At 43.9% G+C, this 14,173-nt stretch overlaps 1 protein-coding gene and 1 non-coding gene across 2 annotated transcripts in view; one reads left to right on the top strand and one right to left on the bottom strand.

Annotated features, from left to right (window-relative positions):
- The window catches only part of LOC114505286 (vascular endothelial growth factor receptor kdr-like), a 168,143-nt gene that overhangs the window by 16,945 nt on the left and 137,025 nt on the right, over positions 1 to 14,173 (bottom strand). The window contains exons 17-24 of the mRNA XM_028523177.2: positions 12,579 to 12,714; positions 11,067 to 11,171; positions 9,791 to 9,904; positions 8,498 to 8,586; positions 7,163 to 7,370; positions 4,817 to 4,914; positions 2,906 to 3,028; positions 2,691 to 2,802 (exon numbers count right to left, since the gene is read on the bottom strand). Coding sequence (XP_028378978.1) covers positions 2,691 to 2,802; positions 2,906 to 3,028; positions 4,817 to 4,914; positions 7,163 to 7,370; positions 8,498 to 8,586; positions 9,791 to 9,904; positions 11,067 to 11,171; positions 12,579 to 12,714 — 985 coding nt within the window. The remainder of the gene's footprint in view (positions 1 to 2,690; positions 2,803 to 2,905; positions 3,029 to 4,816; positions 4,915 to 7,162; positions 7,371 to 8,497; positions 8,587 to 9,790; positions 9,905 to 11,066; positions 11,172 to 12,578; positions 12,715 to 14,173) is intronic.
- LOC114505807 lies at positions 10,544 to 10,651 on the top strand. Its single transcript, XR_003685277.1, has one exon. It is a non-coding gene; the product is annotated as a U6 spliceosomal RNA (small nuclear RNA).

Here is a 14,173-nt window from a genome sequence, read left to right as displayed (position 1 = left end):
CCACATATATAAATTATTTTGAGATGAAGGTAAAGGGTTTTAAAAAGTACCAAGGAATTTCCATTGACTTGGCGATATAAGTCGATGCTTTGAAATTTTTTAATTTATTCATTTGAGAGAGAGAGAGCGAGAGCGAGAGGTTGATTTGTTGTTCCACTTATTTATGGTTGATTCTTGTGTGCGCCCTGACTGGTGCTCAAACCTGAAACTTGGTCTATCAGGACAATGCTCTCACCAACTGGGAGCTATACAGTCCAGCAATAATGTCATGCTTTGAAATGATATGCTCAGCCATTACCCGTGATTTGCTGGAATGTAACCTACCTTTCAATGTAAGGTGGGTGATTTTATTTTTAACCCCAAAACATCTGTTTCTGCAGTCTCTCAATGCTCTTTTCATATTATACTTTAACTATGACATTCTAATGTAGCTCAGGTCTGAAGAACAACAAGGGAGGAGATTTCCACCGAGTGTGGACACCTATTTCCTACTTGGGAAATGTAGTCTTGGTGGTACCCAAACCCAAAAAAGAAATAAGGCCTGAGAGTACATTTCATGTTGACAAGTGAAACAAATAATTACAAAAATGTTTTATGGTAAAGAAAAAGCACATTTTCCTAGTTTGAATCACAGTTTAAACTAGGTTAGGAGATTACAAATGATCAAACCACAAGTCTCTTTGAACACCTTGTCTGTGCATGGGTAAGCTACATGGCCAAACTCATGACTCTTACTTGCTTGCTTATATTCAATAGTTAGGAACATTCTAAAATAACATTTTCTAGGACTTTGAGATTCAAGATGGTGACAGACACCAGTACAAAGCTACAAGGAACACAAGAGATCAAGGAAATATGACACTACCAAAGGGACAAAAATAACATATGCATGACACATAGACACAGACAACAGTGTAGTGAAGGCCAGAGGGGAGGAGGGGGCTGGGCTGAGGGGAGGTGGCCAAGGGGGGAGGATGGGGACTTCTGTAACAGTGTCCAAAATAAAAATAAAGTTAAAAAATGGGCAAATCACCTGAGAAGACATTTCTCCAAAGAAGGCATGCAGATGCTCAACAAAAATATCAAGTCCGTGCAACATTACTAGTCATCATAAAAATGCAAACAAACATCATGAGATAACACCTTACACCTGTCAAAGTGGCTACAAGTAAAAGGTGTGACTTGGATAAAAACCAAATTGTGTCCGTTCCCCCTTGCTCAAACACTTTTCCCCACCTCTTAAATAGCTTTCATCTCAGAGAGTAGACAGAGAGACAGGACATTGTAGATGCGGGCCACAACAGCCTGGGTGGGCAAGGCAAGCATCTTCCAATCATGTGATCTCAGTGATCTATAAGCCTCTGAATTCTCCTCTATATTCAGTGACACAAATACTTAATAAAATCGCTATTGTGTGAGTGAGGTGCGCCCGGCTCCCAAATAGGCATGTCTGGCTGATGTGAATTAAAAATCTCTCTGTACGATAGACAGGCTGTTGATTCAGAGTCATGAAAGAAGGAGAATCCGATGTTAGAGCATTGTTTTCTTTTGTAAAAGCCTTGTATTGCACTATCTCTAGGCTTCCTGCTGTGTTTATAAAGTTGTCCCTTCAGGTATCAGGAATGTGCGACTGGGAGTCTAGAAGACTGGTTTCGAGTTTTCCTGTGCTACTTTCTTCAGGGTTCCACAGGACTTAGAAACACTGACACCGTGCTATGGCTTGGGTAAGTTTGGCAATGTGCACGGTGGTTAAAAGTGGGGCTTGGAGCCCTGGCTGGCATAGCTCAGTGGGTTGAGCGCGGGCTACAAACCAAAGCATCGCAGGTTTGATTCCCAGTCAGGGCACATGCCTGGGTTGCAGGCCATGGCCCCCAGCAACCGCACATTGATGTTTCTCTCTCTCTCTCTCTCCCTCCCTTCCCTCTCTAAAAATAAATAAATAAAATCTTAAAAAAAAAGTGGGGCTTGGGAGTCAGACATGCTGGGTTCAAATTCTGACTCTTTGAGAAGTCTTTAAGAAGTTCCTTAATCTCTCTGTGTGAACACAGCCCTGCCTGATGTGTGCACCTCCTCCCCTCTCTACCCTCACCTCCAGTGAGTCTGAAGCTCACTCGTCCACTCCAGCCACAGTGGTCTCCTGTCCGATCCTCAGACTCACTGGGCACACTCCATTTGCTATTTCCCTCGCGCAGTATTCTCTTCTCCCAGATAGCTGTGTGGCTCATTTCTTGAGGCCTTCATTGAAGCATTTTACTTTCTGTGAGGCTCCCCTTAACCATTCAATGTAAAAACTAACCCATCCATACCAGTAGTCCCGAAATCTCTTCTACATTTTTCTCCTTACTACCTAATACTATTTAAAATTTTCCATGTTTCACTGATTAACTGTGCATGGTCAGTCTATTCTGACTAGAGGGCAAGCTCCACGGCACCAGGGATTATCATCTACTTTGTTTACCACGGTATCTCCAGCATTTAGAATGCCTGGCACATAACAGGCTCTCAATAAATATTTTGTAAATAAATTAGATCAATCAGTAAATGAATGAGACACATTTTGTTGGTTCTTAGCCGGAAAGGTTTTCTGACGGATGCCATTGTATCCACGGACCAAGGTCTTTTAAGTTCCGAGATTGTAGCCAGTGTTGACTCGGAATAGTGAGGAGGTGGCAACAAAAAGATACACTTACCCAGAGAGAATATTTCCCACAGCAAGACGCCAAAGGACCACACATCGCTCTGGATAGTATAAACCTTGTCAAAAATGGCTTCGGGTGCCATCCACTTAAGCGGGAGTCTTGCCTAGAAAGCCAAAACGGGAGAGAGCCATGAAATAACATCCTTAATACCGACAGCTTCCAAGGGCCCGGGCTTGGGGAATTGTGCCAGTGAATCTTGAACTTACATCTCCTTTCCAGACATAGTCAGGGTCTTTGTAGATGTCTCTGGCCAAACCAAAGTCACAGATCTTCACAATGTTGTTATCAGTTAGAAGGATGTTCCGAGCAGCCAGGTCCCGATGAATACACTGAAGAAAAAGCACAAACGCGGCTCAGAGGGCTGCCAGGCCCTAGGATGGTGCAGGCTTATGGATTCTCAGCCAGGAGGAAGGCTAAGTTATTGAACGTGGAAAGGAAAAGGAATGAACATTCAGAATAGGAAAGTATCTTGGAATTGCTCAGCCTCAGATAAAAGGGTTGAGGCTAAAATTCACTGAGATGGATGAGTTGGTCTATTCTGAAATGTGGCTGAGCGGGCAGAATCTCCATGACGATGGAATAGTTCCTCCCATTTGCCTACCACTAGTGTTTGGTCCTTCAGACACTGGGATATTACCTTGGAATATAAATCTATTCTACACACTGCATTCTACTGCTAGCACCCTGGGTCACAGAGACCCTTGTCTTCCCTCACTGACACCATTGCAAAGGCTTCTGAACGGTTACCTGTGCCTCCAGTCTAGCCCCACGAACTACTCCCTGGCCCACTTTGGCCCCCAAAGTTCCTTTCCTTAAACACAAACTTGAGCGTGTTCCTACTTTTAAAAATTTTGTATTTTGTGATGGTGAGAAACCATCAAAGTTCCAACTTCTTTGTATGATGTTCAAAGCCTTTCATAATCAATGGCAAGCTCTCTGTTCAGCGATATTCCCTCATCCCCACACCTTCAGGCATCGTAGGATGTAGTCTTTAGATCTTTGGAAAATTTTCTTGTTTTCGAGTCTTCATTGTATTGCTTAGATACAACACCCGCTGAGAGGACCCCAGGTTCTCTGGACTTCCTTCCACATAGTCAGAAAGCACTTATTTCTACAAATGTCTTTAAAAAGAGCAAGAAATTGAAAACTTATATAAAAAATAATGAAGGATGACATCCCCAATCTGGCAAAGAAAATAGACTTCCAGGAAGTCCATGAAGCTCAGAGAGTCCCAAAGAAGTTAGGCCCAAGGAGGAACACACCAAGGCACATCATAATTACATTACCCAAGATTAAAGATAAGGAGAGAATCTTTGAAGCAGCAAGAGGAAAGGAGACAGTTACCTACAAAGGAGTTCCCATAAGACTGTCAGAGATGATTTCTCAAAAGAAACCTTGCAGGGAAGAAGGGGCTGGAAAGAAGTATTCCAAGTCATGAAAGGCAAGGACCTCCATCCAAGATGACTCTATCCAGCAAAGCTTTCATTTAGAATGGAAGGGCAAATAAAGTGCTTCTCAGATAAGGTCAAGTTAAAGGAGTTCATCATCACCAAGCCCTTATTATATGAAATGTTAATGGGACTTAGAAAAAGAAGATAAAAAATATGAACAGTAAAATGACAACAAACACACAACTATCAACAACTGAACCTAAAAAACAAAACAAAACAAAGACTAAGCAAACAACTAGAACAGGAACAGAATCACAGAAATGGAGATCACATGGAGGGTTCTCAGTGGGGACAGGGAGGGAGAGACTGGGAGTAAAAGGTACAGGGAATAAGAAGCATAACTGTTAGGCACAAAATAGACAGGGCAAGGTCAAGAACAGTATAGGAAATGAAGAAGCCAAAGCACTTATTATATGTACAACCCATGGACTTGAACTAAGTGGGGGAATGGTGGAGGGTAGGGGGTTCGAGGTGGAGGAGGACAAAGGGGAGAAAAATTAGGGCAACTATAATAGCATAATCAATAAAATATACTTAAAATATTTGCCTAATAAAAAACAGCAACAGCAAAAATAAAGCCACTATGGATACTGGTGTTTTGGAAATCCACTCCCCCCTTCCTCCACAAACAAAAGAAATGAAGGAAAAGGAAGAAGGAACACTCACTTTTCTGGAAGCGAGGAACTCCATGCCCTTGGCCACTTGGAAGCTGTAGCAGATCAGGTCCTCCAAGGTGAGGGTGTGCTTATAGAGGTTCTTCGAATCTAGAAAAGCAAAAAGAAGGTTGGAGAAAAAGACTGATGGTTTAAAACTGCCCCATGATTTCGTAGAGACAGCAGTAGGGGAGAATTAAAGAAGAAGAAAGATGTGCCTTCCACAAAAGCTTGCAAAATGGAGGCAAAAGATTTTTAACAACAGGATCATGGCATACCATACTCCACTATGACCTCCTGTGTATTTTTAAGTGATAGGCATATACTCTTGTGAATCAACATTATCTACCAAGATGTCTTCAGGGATTCAACAGCTCATACTTTGACCATCTCCCAGCCCACCCCCTCCCCCGCCTCAATTGGATGCATTGCTTATACAGATTTCCTAGCCAATTCTAGGTGCAAGAAAGAACCTGGAAGATGTCTATGGGATGCCAAAGGTTGGGAATTTTCAAGGAAATTCCCATGATTCATGGCTATCACAGGTCTGAGCTTTTGTAATCACAATGTATGGTCAGTATATACCACACCCCTCACTAGATTATTTCCCCCAGTCTCTGTCAATAGATGCAAAGTTCAGAAATTCCTATGTCCTCCCTGATGCTCTCCCACCAACATATTAAGATTATAAGGGCCTTTACAAAGATTCTAGCCCACATGTCTACTGTCATTTTACAAGTAGAGAAAACAAAGCCTAGGGAAGAGGTGTGATTTGTCCAAGGTCACAAGGTATGTTAGTGAGAGCCAGTAATAAAACCCCAATCTTCTCCCTCTCAGACCACGTGATGTCCCATCATGCACCAATGCCAGACAGTTATCATACACAGTTTACTTGTGACCAAGAGGACAGTAAGAGTAACAGAGGCAGGAAGATCAGCGGCACCAGTAGATTCCAGTGTAAGGGAGGAAACTCAGGAAGAGTAAGACACATGGGACCTAAAGTCAGCACTTGAACCCGTCAGTCTAAACCAGGAGTGGGGAGTAGCATGGAAAGAAGTGAGTGGCCTGTGTTTGATTCCTCCTTCTCTTATTTAGCTGAGCCAGATCAATACTGATGTGGAAAACAGTGGACAGCTGTTAGAGTTGCTTGTCCTTGAAATATTTCCATACTTCCTGGTAAATAGTTACTCTAATGAGCTCTTCAAGTGTCCTCTCCACTAGAGTTCTCCCATCCCTGCCCAGACTTGACCACGATTCAAAAACCCTAAGACCCTGCTCCGCTCAGTGGATTGAGCGCGGGCTGGGAACCAAAGTGTCCCAGGTTCGATTCCCAGCCAGGGTACATTCCTGGGTTGCAGGCCATAACCCCCAGCAACCATACATTGATGTTTCTCTCTCTGTTTCTCTCTCTCTCTCTCTCTCTCTCCCTCTCTCTCCCCCTCTCTCTCTCTCCCCCCCCCTCCCTTCCCTCTCTAAAAATAAATAAATAAAATATTAAAAAAAAAAAAAAAAAAAAAAGACCCTGCTCCAAGGCTACATCACACACCTATTCTGCCTGGTCACTATCTGTGCAAGCATTTGGTCAATATTTTAAGCTGTGAAATCTTTTCAGATTCATAGCCATTTCTCAATACCTTACATATCTGTTAAATATTTTGACTATCAGGCAATTATCTGTTCAGTATATTTTATATTATACTTACAGAATATAAGTATACTTATAGAATACACTTTTAAGTATAATATTATATAATAAGTATAAAAGTATATTCCAGCCCTGGCTGGCATAGCTCAGTGGATTGAGTGCAGGCTGCGAACCAAAGCGTCGCAGGTTCTATTCCCAGCCAGGGCACATGCCTGGGTTGCAGGCCATGACCCCCAGCAACCGCACATTGATGTTTCTCTCTCCCTCCCTCCCCCCTCTCCCTCCCTCCCTCCCTTCCCTCTCTAAAAATAAATAAATAAAAAATCTTTTAAAAAGTATATCCCATCATACTTATATAATATCAGCTTCTTCTGTGTCAAATGGAGATAAGCATCCCTAATTCATCTCACAGGACAGGCATAAAACTCAAGGAAAGAATTTATTGGAAAATGCTTTGGAAACAGTAAAGGTCTAGACCAATGTGTCCCTGTAGACTATTTCTGTTTGCCAATGAAAGTGCAAGCTGAGCTTAGAAGCAAATGTCCTCCGAGATGCATGGCAACAGTTACAGAGGAAGAAGACACCTGGTGCGCTGGGTGACCGCCCTCCACCACGGTCCAATCTTGCTGGGCAGTGGCCTCACTACTCCAACGCAACCCCTACCCTCAAACCTCAAGAAGCCTTGAGGGTTGGCCAGAAAACAACTCCACATACCTACTCGGTGGGCCATCGTGGCCCCCAGAAGGTGGCGGTTACTTTCTTCCTCGTCATCGGATTCGCTGTAGCTCTTGTCCTCAATGAAGCCAGAGCTGGTGGAACTTCCTGTGCTAGCCACGCTCTCCAGACGTGGCTTGACCAGCTGGGAGGACTTGCAGTCAGAATCATGAAAGGGCTTCATCTTTCTATCCATACTGAGCGGGACCTGAGAGTCCAAATAGATCCTCAGAGCTGGAAGAGACTTAAACAGGATCCGGTCCATCCCACCCAAGGTATCTAATGGGGAAACTGAAGCCTAGACAGGTGGAAGGGAACTGCTCAAAGACATGCTGGAAGAGAGCTGAGATGTCACTGGACTCATGTCTGATGAGAGGAAACATCCCAGATCTGGCTGGCAAAGCAAAGGGGATTCCTCGCCCTGTCAGCCAGCAGGCCTCCACAGAGCCAGGATAAGCAGTGACATGTGGTACTCTGAAGGACAGCTGAGCTCTGTGCTTAGAAATTGAGCGTATGCCATACAAAGAAGACACCCCCTATTTTTAACCACCAGTACTCCCTTTCTCTTTGCTAAAATGAGAGTAGAGGGGGAACTTGGGGTTGGAGTTAACAAATTGCTAGGTAGGTTTGGAAAACCAAGTCACATGACACCCTGGGTTCTGGAGACTCTTCCAAATTCATTTGAAAACATCAGGTATTTTTCTAAATAAAGCAGTGATGGATGCAGTGCTTTGGGAAATAGAGACAGCTACGTCTCCCCAGAGAGCTAAGGGCAGGGGCAGCGTGTCCACCTACAGAGAGCGGGAAAGTGAGAGGAGGGGCATATTGGGACTTCGGTGATATATGCCCTGACCATTTATTTCCTCAGGGCTGGAAACTATCCAAATGAAGGGACCTTAAAATCACACACTCGAAGCCTATACGCCGTATTAACCAATGCCACACCAATACATTCAGTGTTTTTAAAAGTTCCTTTTCCCAGAGCTTCAGGTGATGCCAGAAAGCTAAGTTGATGGCTATGGAAGCATAAAGGCATGATGGGAGCTGGGCTAGCCAAGTAGCCTGCATCTCATATTGTAAACTGAATGAGACACTAATCAACCACATAATTTTGGCCCATGCCCAGAGCATGCTGAGTTTTCTGTCTAAGAAAAAGTTGAGAGGTCATCAAGTTCAAGGCTGTATTGGATGTAGAAATGCATACCCTCCATGCCCCGATCAGCAGCTCTCTGGCTTCTGTTATCCACTCTTTTCTCCCTTTTTTATCACCAGAAAATATTCAGATAGTACAAAAAAAAGAAGAGAAAAGTGTAGGGATCAGTTGGGGAAACCTACCTTGGAAGCAATAAAATCGCCTCTCTTCCCTCTCAGAAAGTCGGCCAGATTCCCGTACTTGCAGAATTCCACAATGACCATCAGAGGACCTGCCCGGAGTAATGTGCACAGTCACGTTGCCAGAAATGATGATGCAGGCCAGCCAATTCTTGGGCTAGCCCTGTCCTGGTCATCTGTCGACCAGAAATCTCCTAAAATCTCACATGGGATTTCTGTAGCTATGAACTAGGCAACTGACTACTTGTGCTGAATATAAATGGCGATGGATCCCAGAAACAGCTGGGTGAGGGAAGATTTGGCAGAAGGGGGAAATGAAGGCCAGTAAACCACAATGTACTTTACTGTGGTGTTCCCTGGACTGGCTAACATGAAGGATACAGAAATGAGGAGGACAGGGCCCCTGACCGCAGGCAGCTAACAGTTGCAATGACAAAGGCAAAGGAGCACCCAACCAGCTGCATCTTTCACTCATTGACTAACCCGGGCTCCTGTCTGCACCGTCCACACTGCTGCCCCGCCCCCACCACCAATCTCTTGCTAAAATGCATCTCTCGATTGTCATTGTGCCCCTCCGTGGCTTAAGTCTCTCTGCAGGCTTCCCGCAACCTACATTTCTCTGTGCTTGCCAACACCACAAATTGTATGTGGCCTGAAGGACTCTTTTATTTATATTTCCCTGCACCGCGCTCCCAGTACGCTCTCCAAGCCCCTTGCTTTGTGCCTCACATAAACTCAGAAGGGGCTCAGAAAATGTTCTTTCAAATCAAGTTAAATGAAAGAGAGAACTTTTGAATAGCACTGCAATACAGACATAACTAAAGGGCTTTTGGTGTCGTTGAGAGAATACCTTCAAGTCTGTTAATACACAAGGGTTGTAGAATTGCTATTGACTAGATGGCTGAAACCCCTCCTCAGGCTATGGTGCTAGCCTAAGAAGGTAAAAGCTAAGATGGGTGACCAAACTAGGCTATGGACACCCTTCCCTGAATATGTTGGCATACCTCCTTAGCACCTATATGTTTTCTCTTCAATTAATGTGTCTGAGATTCCACAGGATGCTCAAGCTGGCAAGCATTTTAGAGATACCTCCAATCCCCTTATATATGGCCCAGTATTTCCTAGAACAGGGGTCGAATAACATGGGCTCCGGAGATTCTGCACATTGCAGGGAGCCTCTTAAGTTAGAGGAAGCTCACATGCATACCTCAAGACCTGTCTAAACAGGGCCCAGCTCGCCTCTGAGCGCTCTGACCCCTAGAAGGCAGTTCTGGCCAGGTATGGGAGACCCCTTACCTCCAGGTTTGGTGCAGGCACCCAGCAAGTTCACGACATTGAGGTGGTGACCAATGTGAATGAGGATCTTCAGTTCCGACATCAAAGCCTTAAACTCACTGGAAGTGGCACAATCTGCTTGAAATAAACACAGTAATGCACAAAAGAATCCTTTCTCCTGGGAGAGGTTGCAGGAGCATAGGAGATCCTGTTTAATGCTAAAGAATACTGGCAGAAGAATCCTTAACACAACGATTCGTTTCTGTGCTTTCCAAACAATATTATAAATGGGAGAGTAGTATCTTCTTCACACACACTAGCCCGCCCTGCATGCAGAGATTTGGGTACCAACATCCTTAACCACTTTCCTACTTTCTCATTTTGAAAAGGACATCCTTCAGTAGCTACTTCTTTTGTGATAAACTTTCTGCATTATTATCCTACAAGATTGGTGAATTGGCCAAGTTGGATTTAAGTCTTTTTGTGTGGAGTCAGGAGCATGGACTGGATGGTATTGGGATGTGTAAACATACACAGGTTTATCTATTCAATGTTGAAACCACACTGCAGTTTTCTGTAGCCTGACCAGTGCAGAATGCAGTTAGAATTCATTCCAAGAATATTCTGTAACATCCCCTTCCACTGCTGCAATGGAACACCATGTAGGAAAATGGGTGGTCCAATACCACTGCTGACTCATGTGGGTCTTACGAAAACTAACCACCTCGAGTCTTTAGTTTAGTATTTCTGTGGTTGAACACAAAAGAACAAATAGCGCTCGCTTCAGCAGCACATGAACTCAAATTGCAATGATACAGAGAAGATTAGCATGGCCCCTGTGCAAGGATGACATGCAAATTCGTGAAGCTATTCCATAATTGTATAATCAGAGACATTGAAACTAAGAACAATGTAACAAGAGCCAGAGGGGAAGGGGGAAGGAATGGCAGGCGGAAGGGTTTTCAGGAACTACTATAAAGCACACATAGATAAAACCAAGGGGGAGGGAGGTGGGATTGCCTGGGGTGGGGAGGAAATGCAGATAACTGTAACTGAACAACAATAAATTAAAACAAAGAAGAGCAAATGGACGGAACCATCAGGTTTCATGATAATTGCCTCGTGTCCATGGCTGCGGTTTCCATGGGAAGCATGGGTCCAATCAGGGTGGAAGTTACTTGGAGTTACCTCCCTCCATGACTTTTAACTTGATTTCTTGAACAGTCTGGTTTCCACCTGACCCCAAGCATCCCCTTGCAGATATTTGCCAGTGGCCTCCGAAGAACATCAACATTACCTTTCAGCATTTTCACTGCCACGGTTTTGCAAGTTGAAGCTCTGTCGATGCCAAAGGCACAGGCCTCCACCACTTTACCAAAGGCACCGTGACCGAGGATTTTGCCTGCAGAAATGAGAAGCGAAAATGAGCAGGAGCCACTGAAAGACCCCAGAGAAAAAGGGAAAGTTGGCTGCTTGCAATGGGCACCGTAACTTCTGAGTCAGAATTCTCGGGGTTGTGGGGGGAAGCCCTTTCTGGACCACCCCATGTAAAACAACAATGGAAGGATGGAGCAAAAAGGAAAAAAGACTCACGGACATGGACAGCAGTGTGGTGATTGCTGGGGGGAGGGGGTGTAAGGGGACCAAATGGTAATGGGAAAAATACAATACACATTACATTAAAAAATAAAAATTTTAAACAATTAAATAAAATGAGGTTTTACTCTATATTTCAACTTGCCCTATTATTCTTCATAACGCTATGATTAGATAACATTATGGTGTTACATTTAGTATGAATTCTCCCAATAGAATACAAGCTCCGTGAGGTCGGTCTGGCTCGGTGCAATCTCCCTATGCCCTGGAAAGATGTTTAATATCTTGTAGATGACCAATAAATATGTGTGGAATAAGTGAATAGAGGGCGACCCCATGCCAGCAACTGAGAGAAAGAACCATGTGGGTTGGAGCAGGTTTACGGCGGTCTGAAGATACAAGCCAGTTCTTCTGGTGAAAGTGTGAGTACATATCTGTTAATAAGATGTAAGTGAAGACTTCTGGTCATCTACTTCACTAGGAAGCACACTAGTTACTGGAATACTGGCTCTCTCTGTGTGGGCATTCATAATATCTTCTTTATGTAAAGGACTCGGCCATGCCAGTCAACGTCTTTCAAAGAGACTCCATTGTTACCCAATACCTTCCACTTAGGAAGTGTTTAACATTTGTAAAGCACATACCCAAACGCTACCTCACTACAACCTCACAGCAGCGACTGAATACAAACAGCACAGCTACAATTACTAATATTTTCTCTTAAGAATGGAAAAAAGCTGGGAAAAGTTAAGTGGCATGGGTTATATAAGGTGACTCGCTTAGTACTTCTAAAACAAGTGGCAAATGCAAGCTCATGGGCCTCCACCTTGTTTTATCCGGCGCGGCACCTTGCTCCTACCCAGCCGCAGTGCCGAGCTCTCTCTTAACAGTTAAGGAGTAGCTACATGTATACAGTCTTAAAGTTGCATTCGGTCCTTTGAAGGCAGCTGCGAGGCTGGTGTGGCTCCCGGTGAAAATGAGTTTGACACCCCTGTTCTAAAACCTCCCAGTCTCATGCTAGGTGTGCAATGCCACCTGCTCCCCTAACTTATGGCTTTTGAAACACATCTTTGAAACACACCATACTTTATTTAGGTTTAAGTGCAGACCAGATTTCAAGCCATTGTCTTTTCCTAGGCCTTCTATTCAGTGATTTTGTGATGCTATGGTGGAAGAGAAGTGGGAGGGTGAGCGAATAGAGATTTCTTCTTACCTAACTGCAGCCGTTCCCTAGGGAATTCCCATTTGCTGGCGTCATAAGGAAGCCTATCACACTGTTCATCAAGGGGCATCTCTTCGGGATCCATGATGATGGACAGGTAGCCTGTTTTGATTTCCGACACGTTGGGCTGCACAAAAGAAAAGCAAAAGCATGTATGTTACTGTATTTTCTTGACCTTCTGAAAATGAATAACGCCTCTAGATTTTCCCCATTTTATAAAGTTGGTTCATAAAGTCCGAAACACATTACGAGCATAAATATAAAAAAAAAACCATGAAAAAAAATTAAAACAGATATAAATGAGAAAAATAGTTAAAACAAGCATAGTAAGTCAATTCCCCTATTGTAAAGAACTACTAAAAATCAATAATAAAAAGGGACAGCACCCAAGGTGGTAAAGCAGCCAACTCTGGGGCTATGTTCTCTCCCACAAATCAACTAATAAGGGGTGAAATTGGTCAGACTTAACCTTTGAATACCTTCAAACTTAGTAAAAACTTACGACAATGAGGGCAAGACTTGAGTAAATAAGAATCATCTGCTTTGTGGTAATTAGGGCTCTGTGACATTTAAAATCGCCTGCCTCTCATCCTTTACACCCCATCGTATTGGCAGCGTCCAGGAACCTGGTCAGTAGTAAGCACCCCTAGGGCATGCTGCTAAGTGCCAGAGGGAACAATATGAACCTTGTTCTAAAACTATCGTGGTTATAGGTCTCAACATGTGGGGCGACTCCCTCAAAGACCAGTACAAAAACTTCTCTTGGTTTTATACACACTGCAGCATATCCAGGGAAGGGTTAGCTTCTCAGGCAGCTTTATCCCCACGCATGTTTAGGCACAAGTATTGACCATAAGAGCCCGAGGCAAGGCACAACACTTGGGACACCAGAAAGGTATCAATTACAAAAGAAGTCTATAAAGGAGAAATTGAGAACCCCTCCCAAAGAAAGAGAGGTGTAAGACATAGAGAAAACAAATAGTAAAAGGGCAGAAGTGATTTCATTGCAGTCATTTCCTTAAGTATAAATGGATTAAACTTTCCAGGTATAAGCAGAGATGGGTCTGGCAGGAATCCTCCACTGAAGGGGCCACTGGGAATCCTCACCGGAGCACCCACCCTCCTGACCTGTAGACCCTCCCAATGCCCTAGGCATGAAACCCACACTGTAGCAAGCTCCTTATGCACATTCCCAAATGCAGTGACAAAAGCAAGCTCCAGGAGACAGGAAATGAGAGCAGAAGACACGCTAGGGCCCCTGTGCTCCAAGGAGAAACCACCATCTAGCAGGAGCGCCACCTTCAGGAAAAAAAAAAGTCTTCCAGAGGCCAGACTGGTAGATTGCAAGATCAAGGGAAAACATACAAACCTAGCAGTTCTGTCATAAGAGGGAAAAGGAAGCATGAGGCAGGTACATTTTTACAACATCAGTAAAGCCCCAGATACAAGCAGGAGAGCAACTCCTAAACCCTACAGGCCAAAAGAGAGAAATTATATATTTAAAGTGTGAAAAGAAGGTAGAGGGGAGAGTAGTGGGGGTGGGGGTGGGGGAATGGGGACAACTGTAATCAAACAATAATAAAATA

The sequence above is a fragment of the Phyllostomus discolor genome, chromosome X, assembly GCF_004126475.2.
Source record: "Phyllostomus discolor isolate MPI-MPIP mPhyDis1 chromosome X, mPhyDis1.pri.v3, whole genome shotgun sequence".
Lineage (NCBI taxonomy): Eukaryota > Metazoa > Chordata > Mammalia > Chiroptera > Phyllostomidae > Phyllostomus > Phyllostomus discolor.
This window is presented reverse-complemented; position numbering and strand designations above follow the sequence as displayed.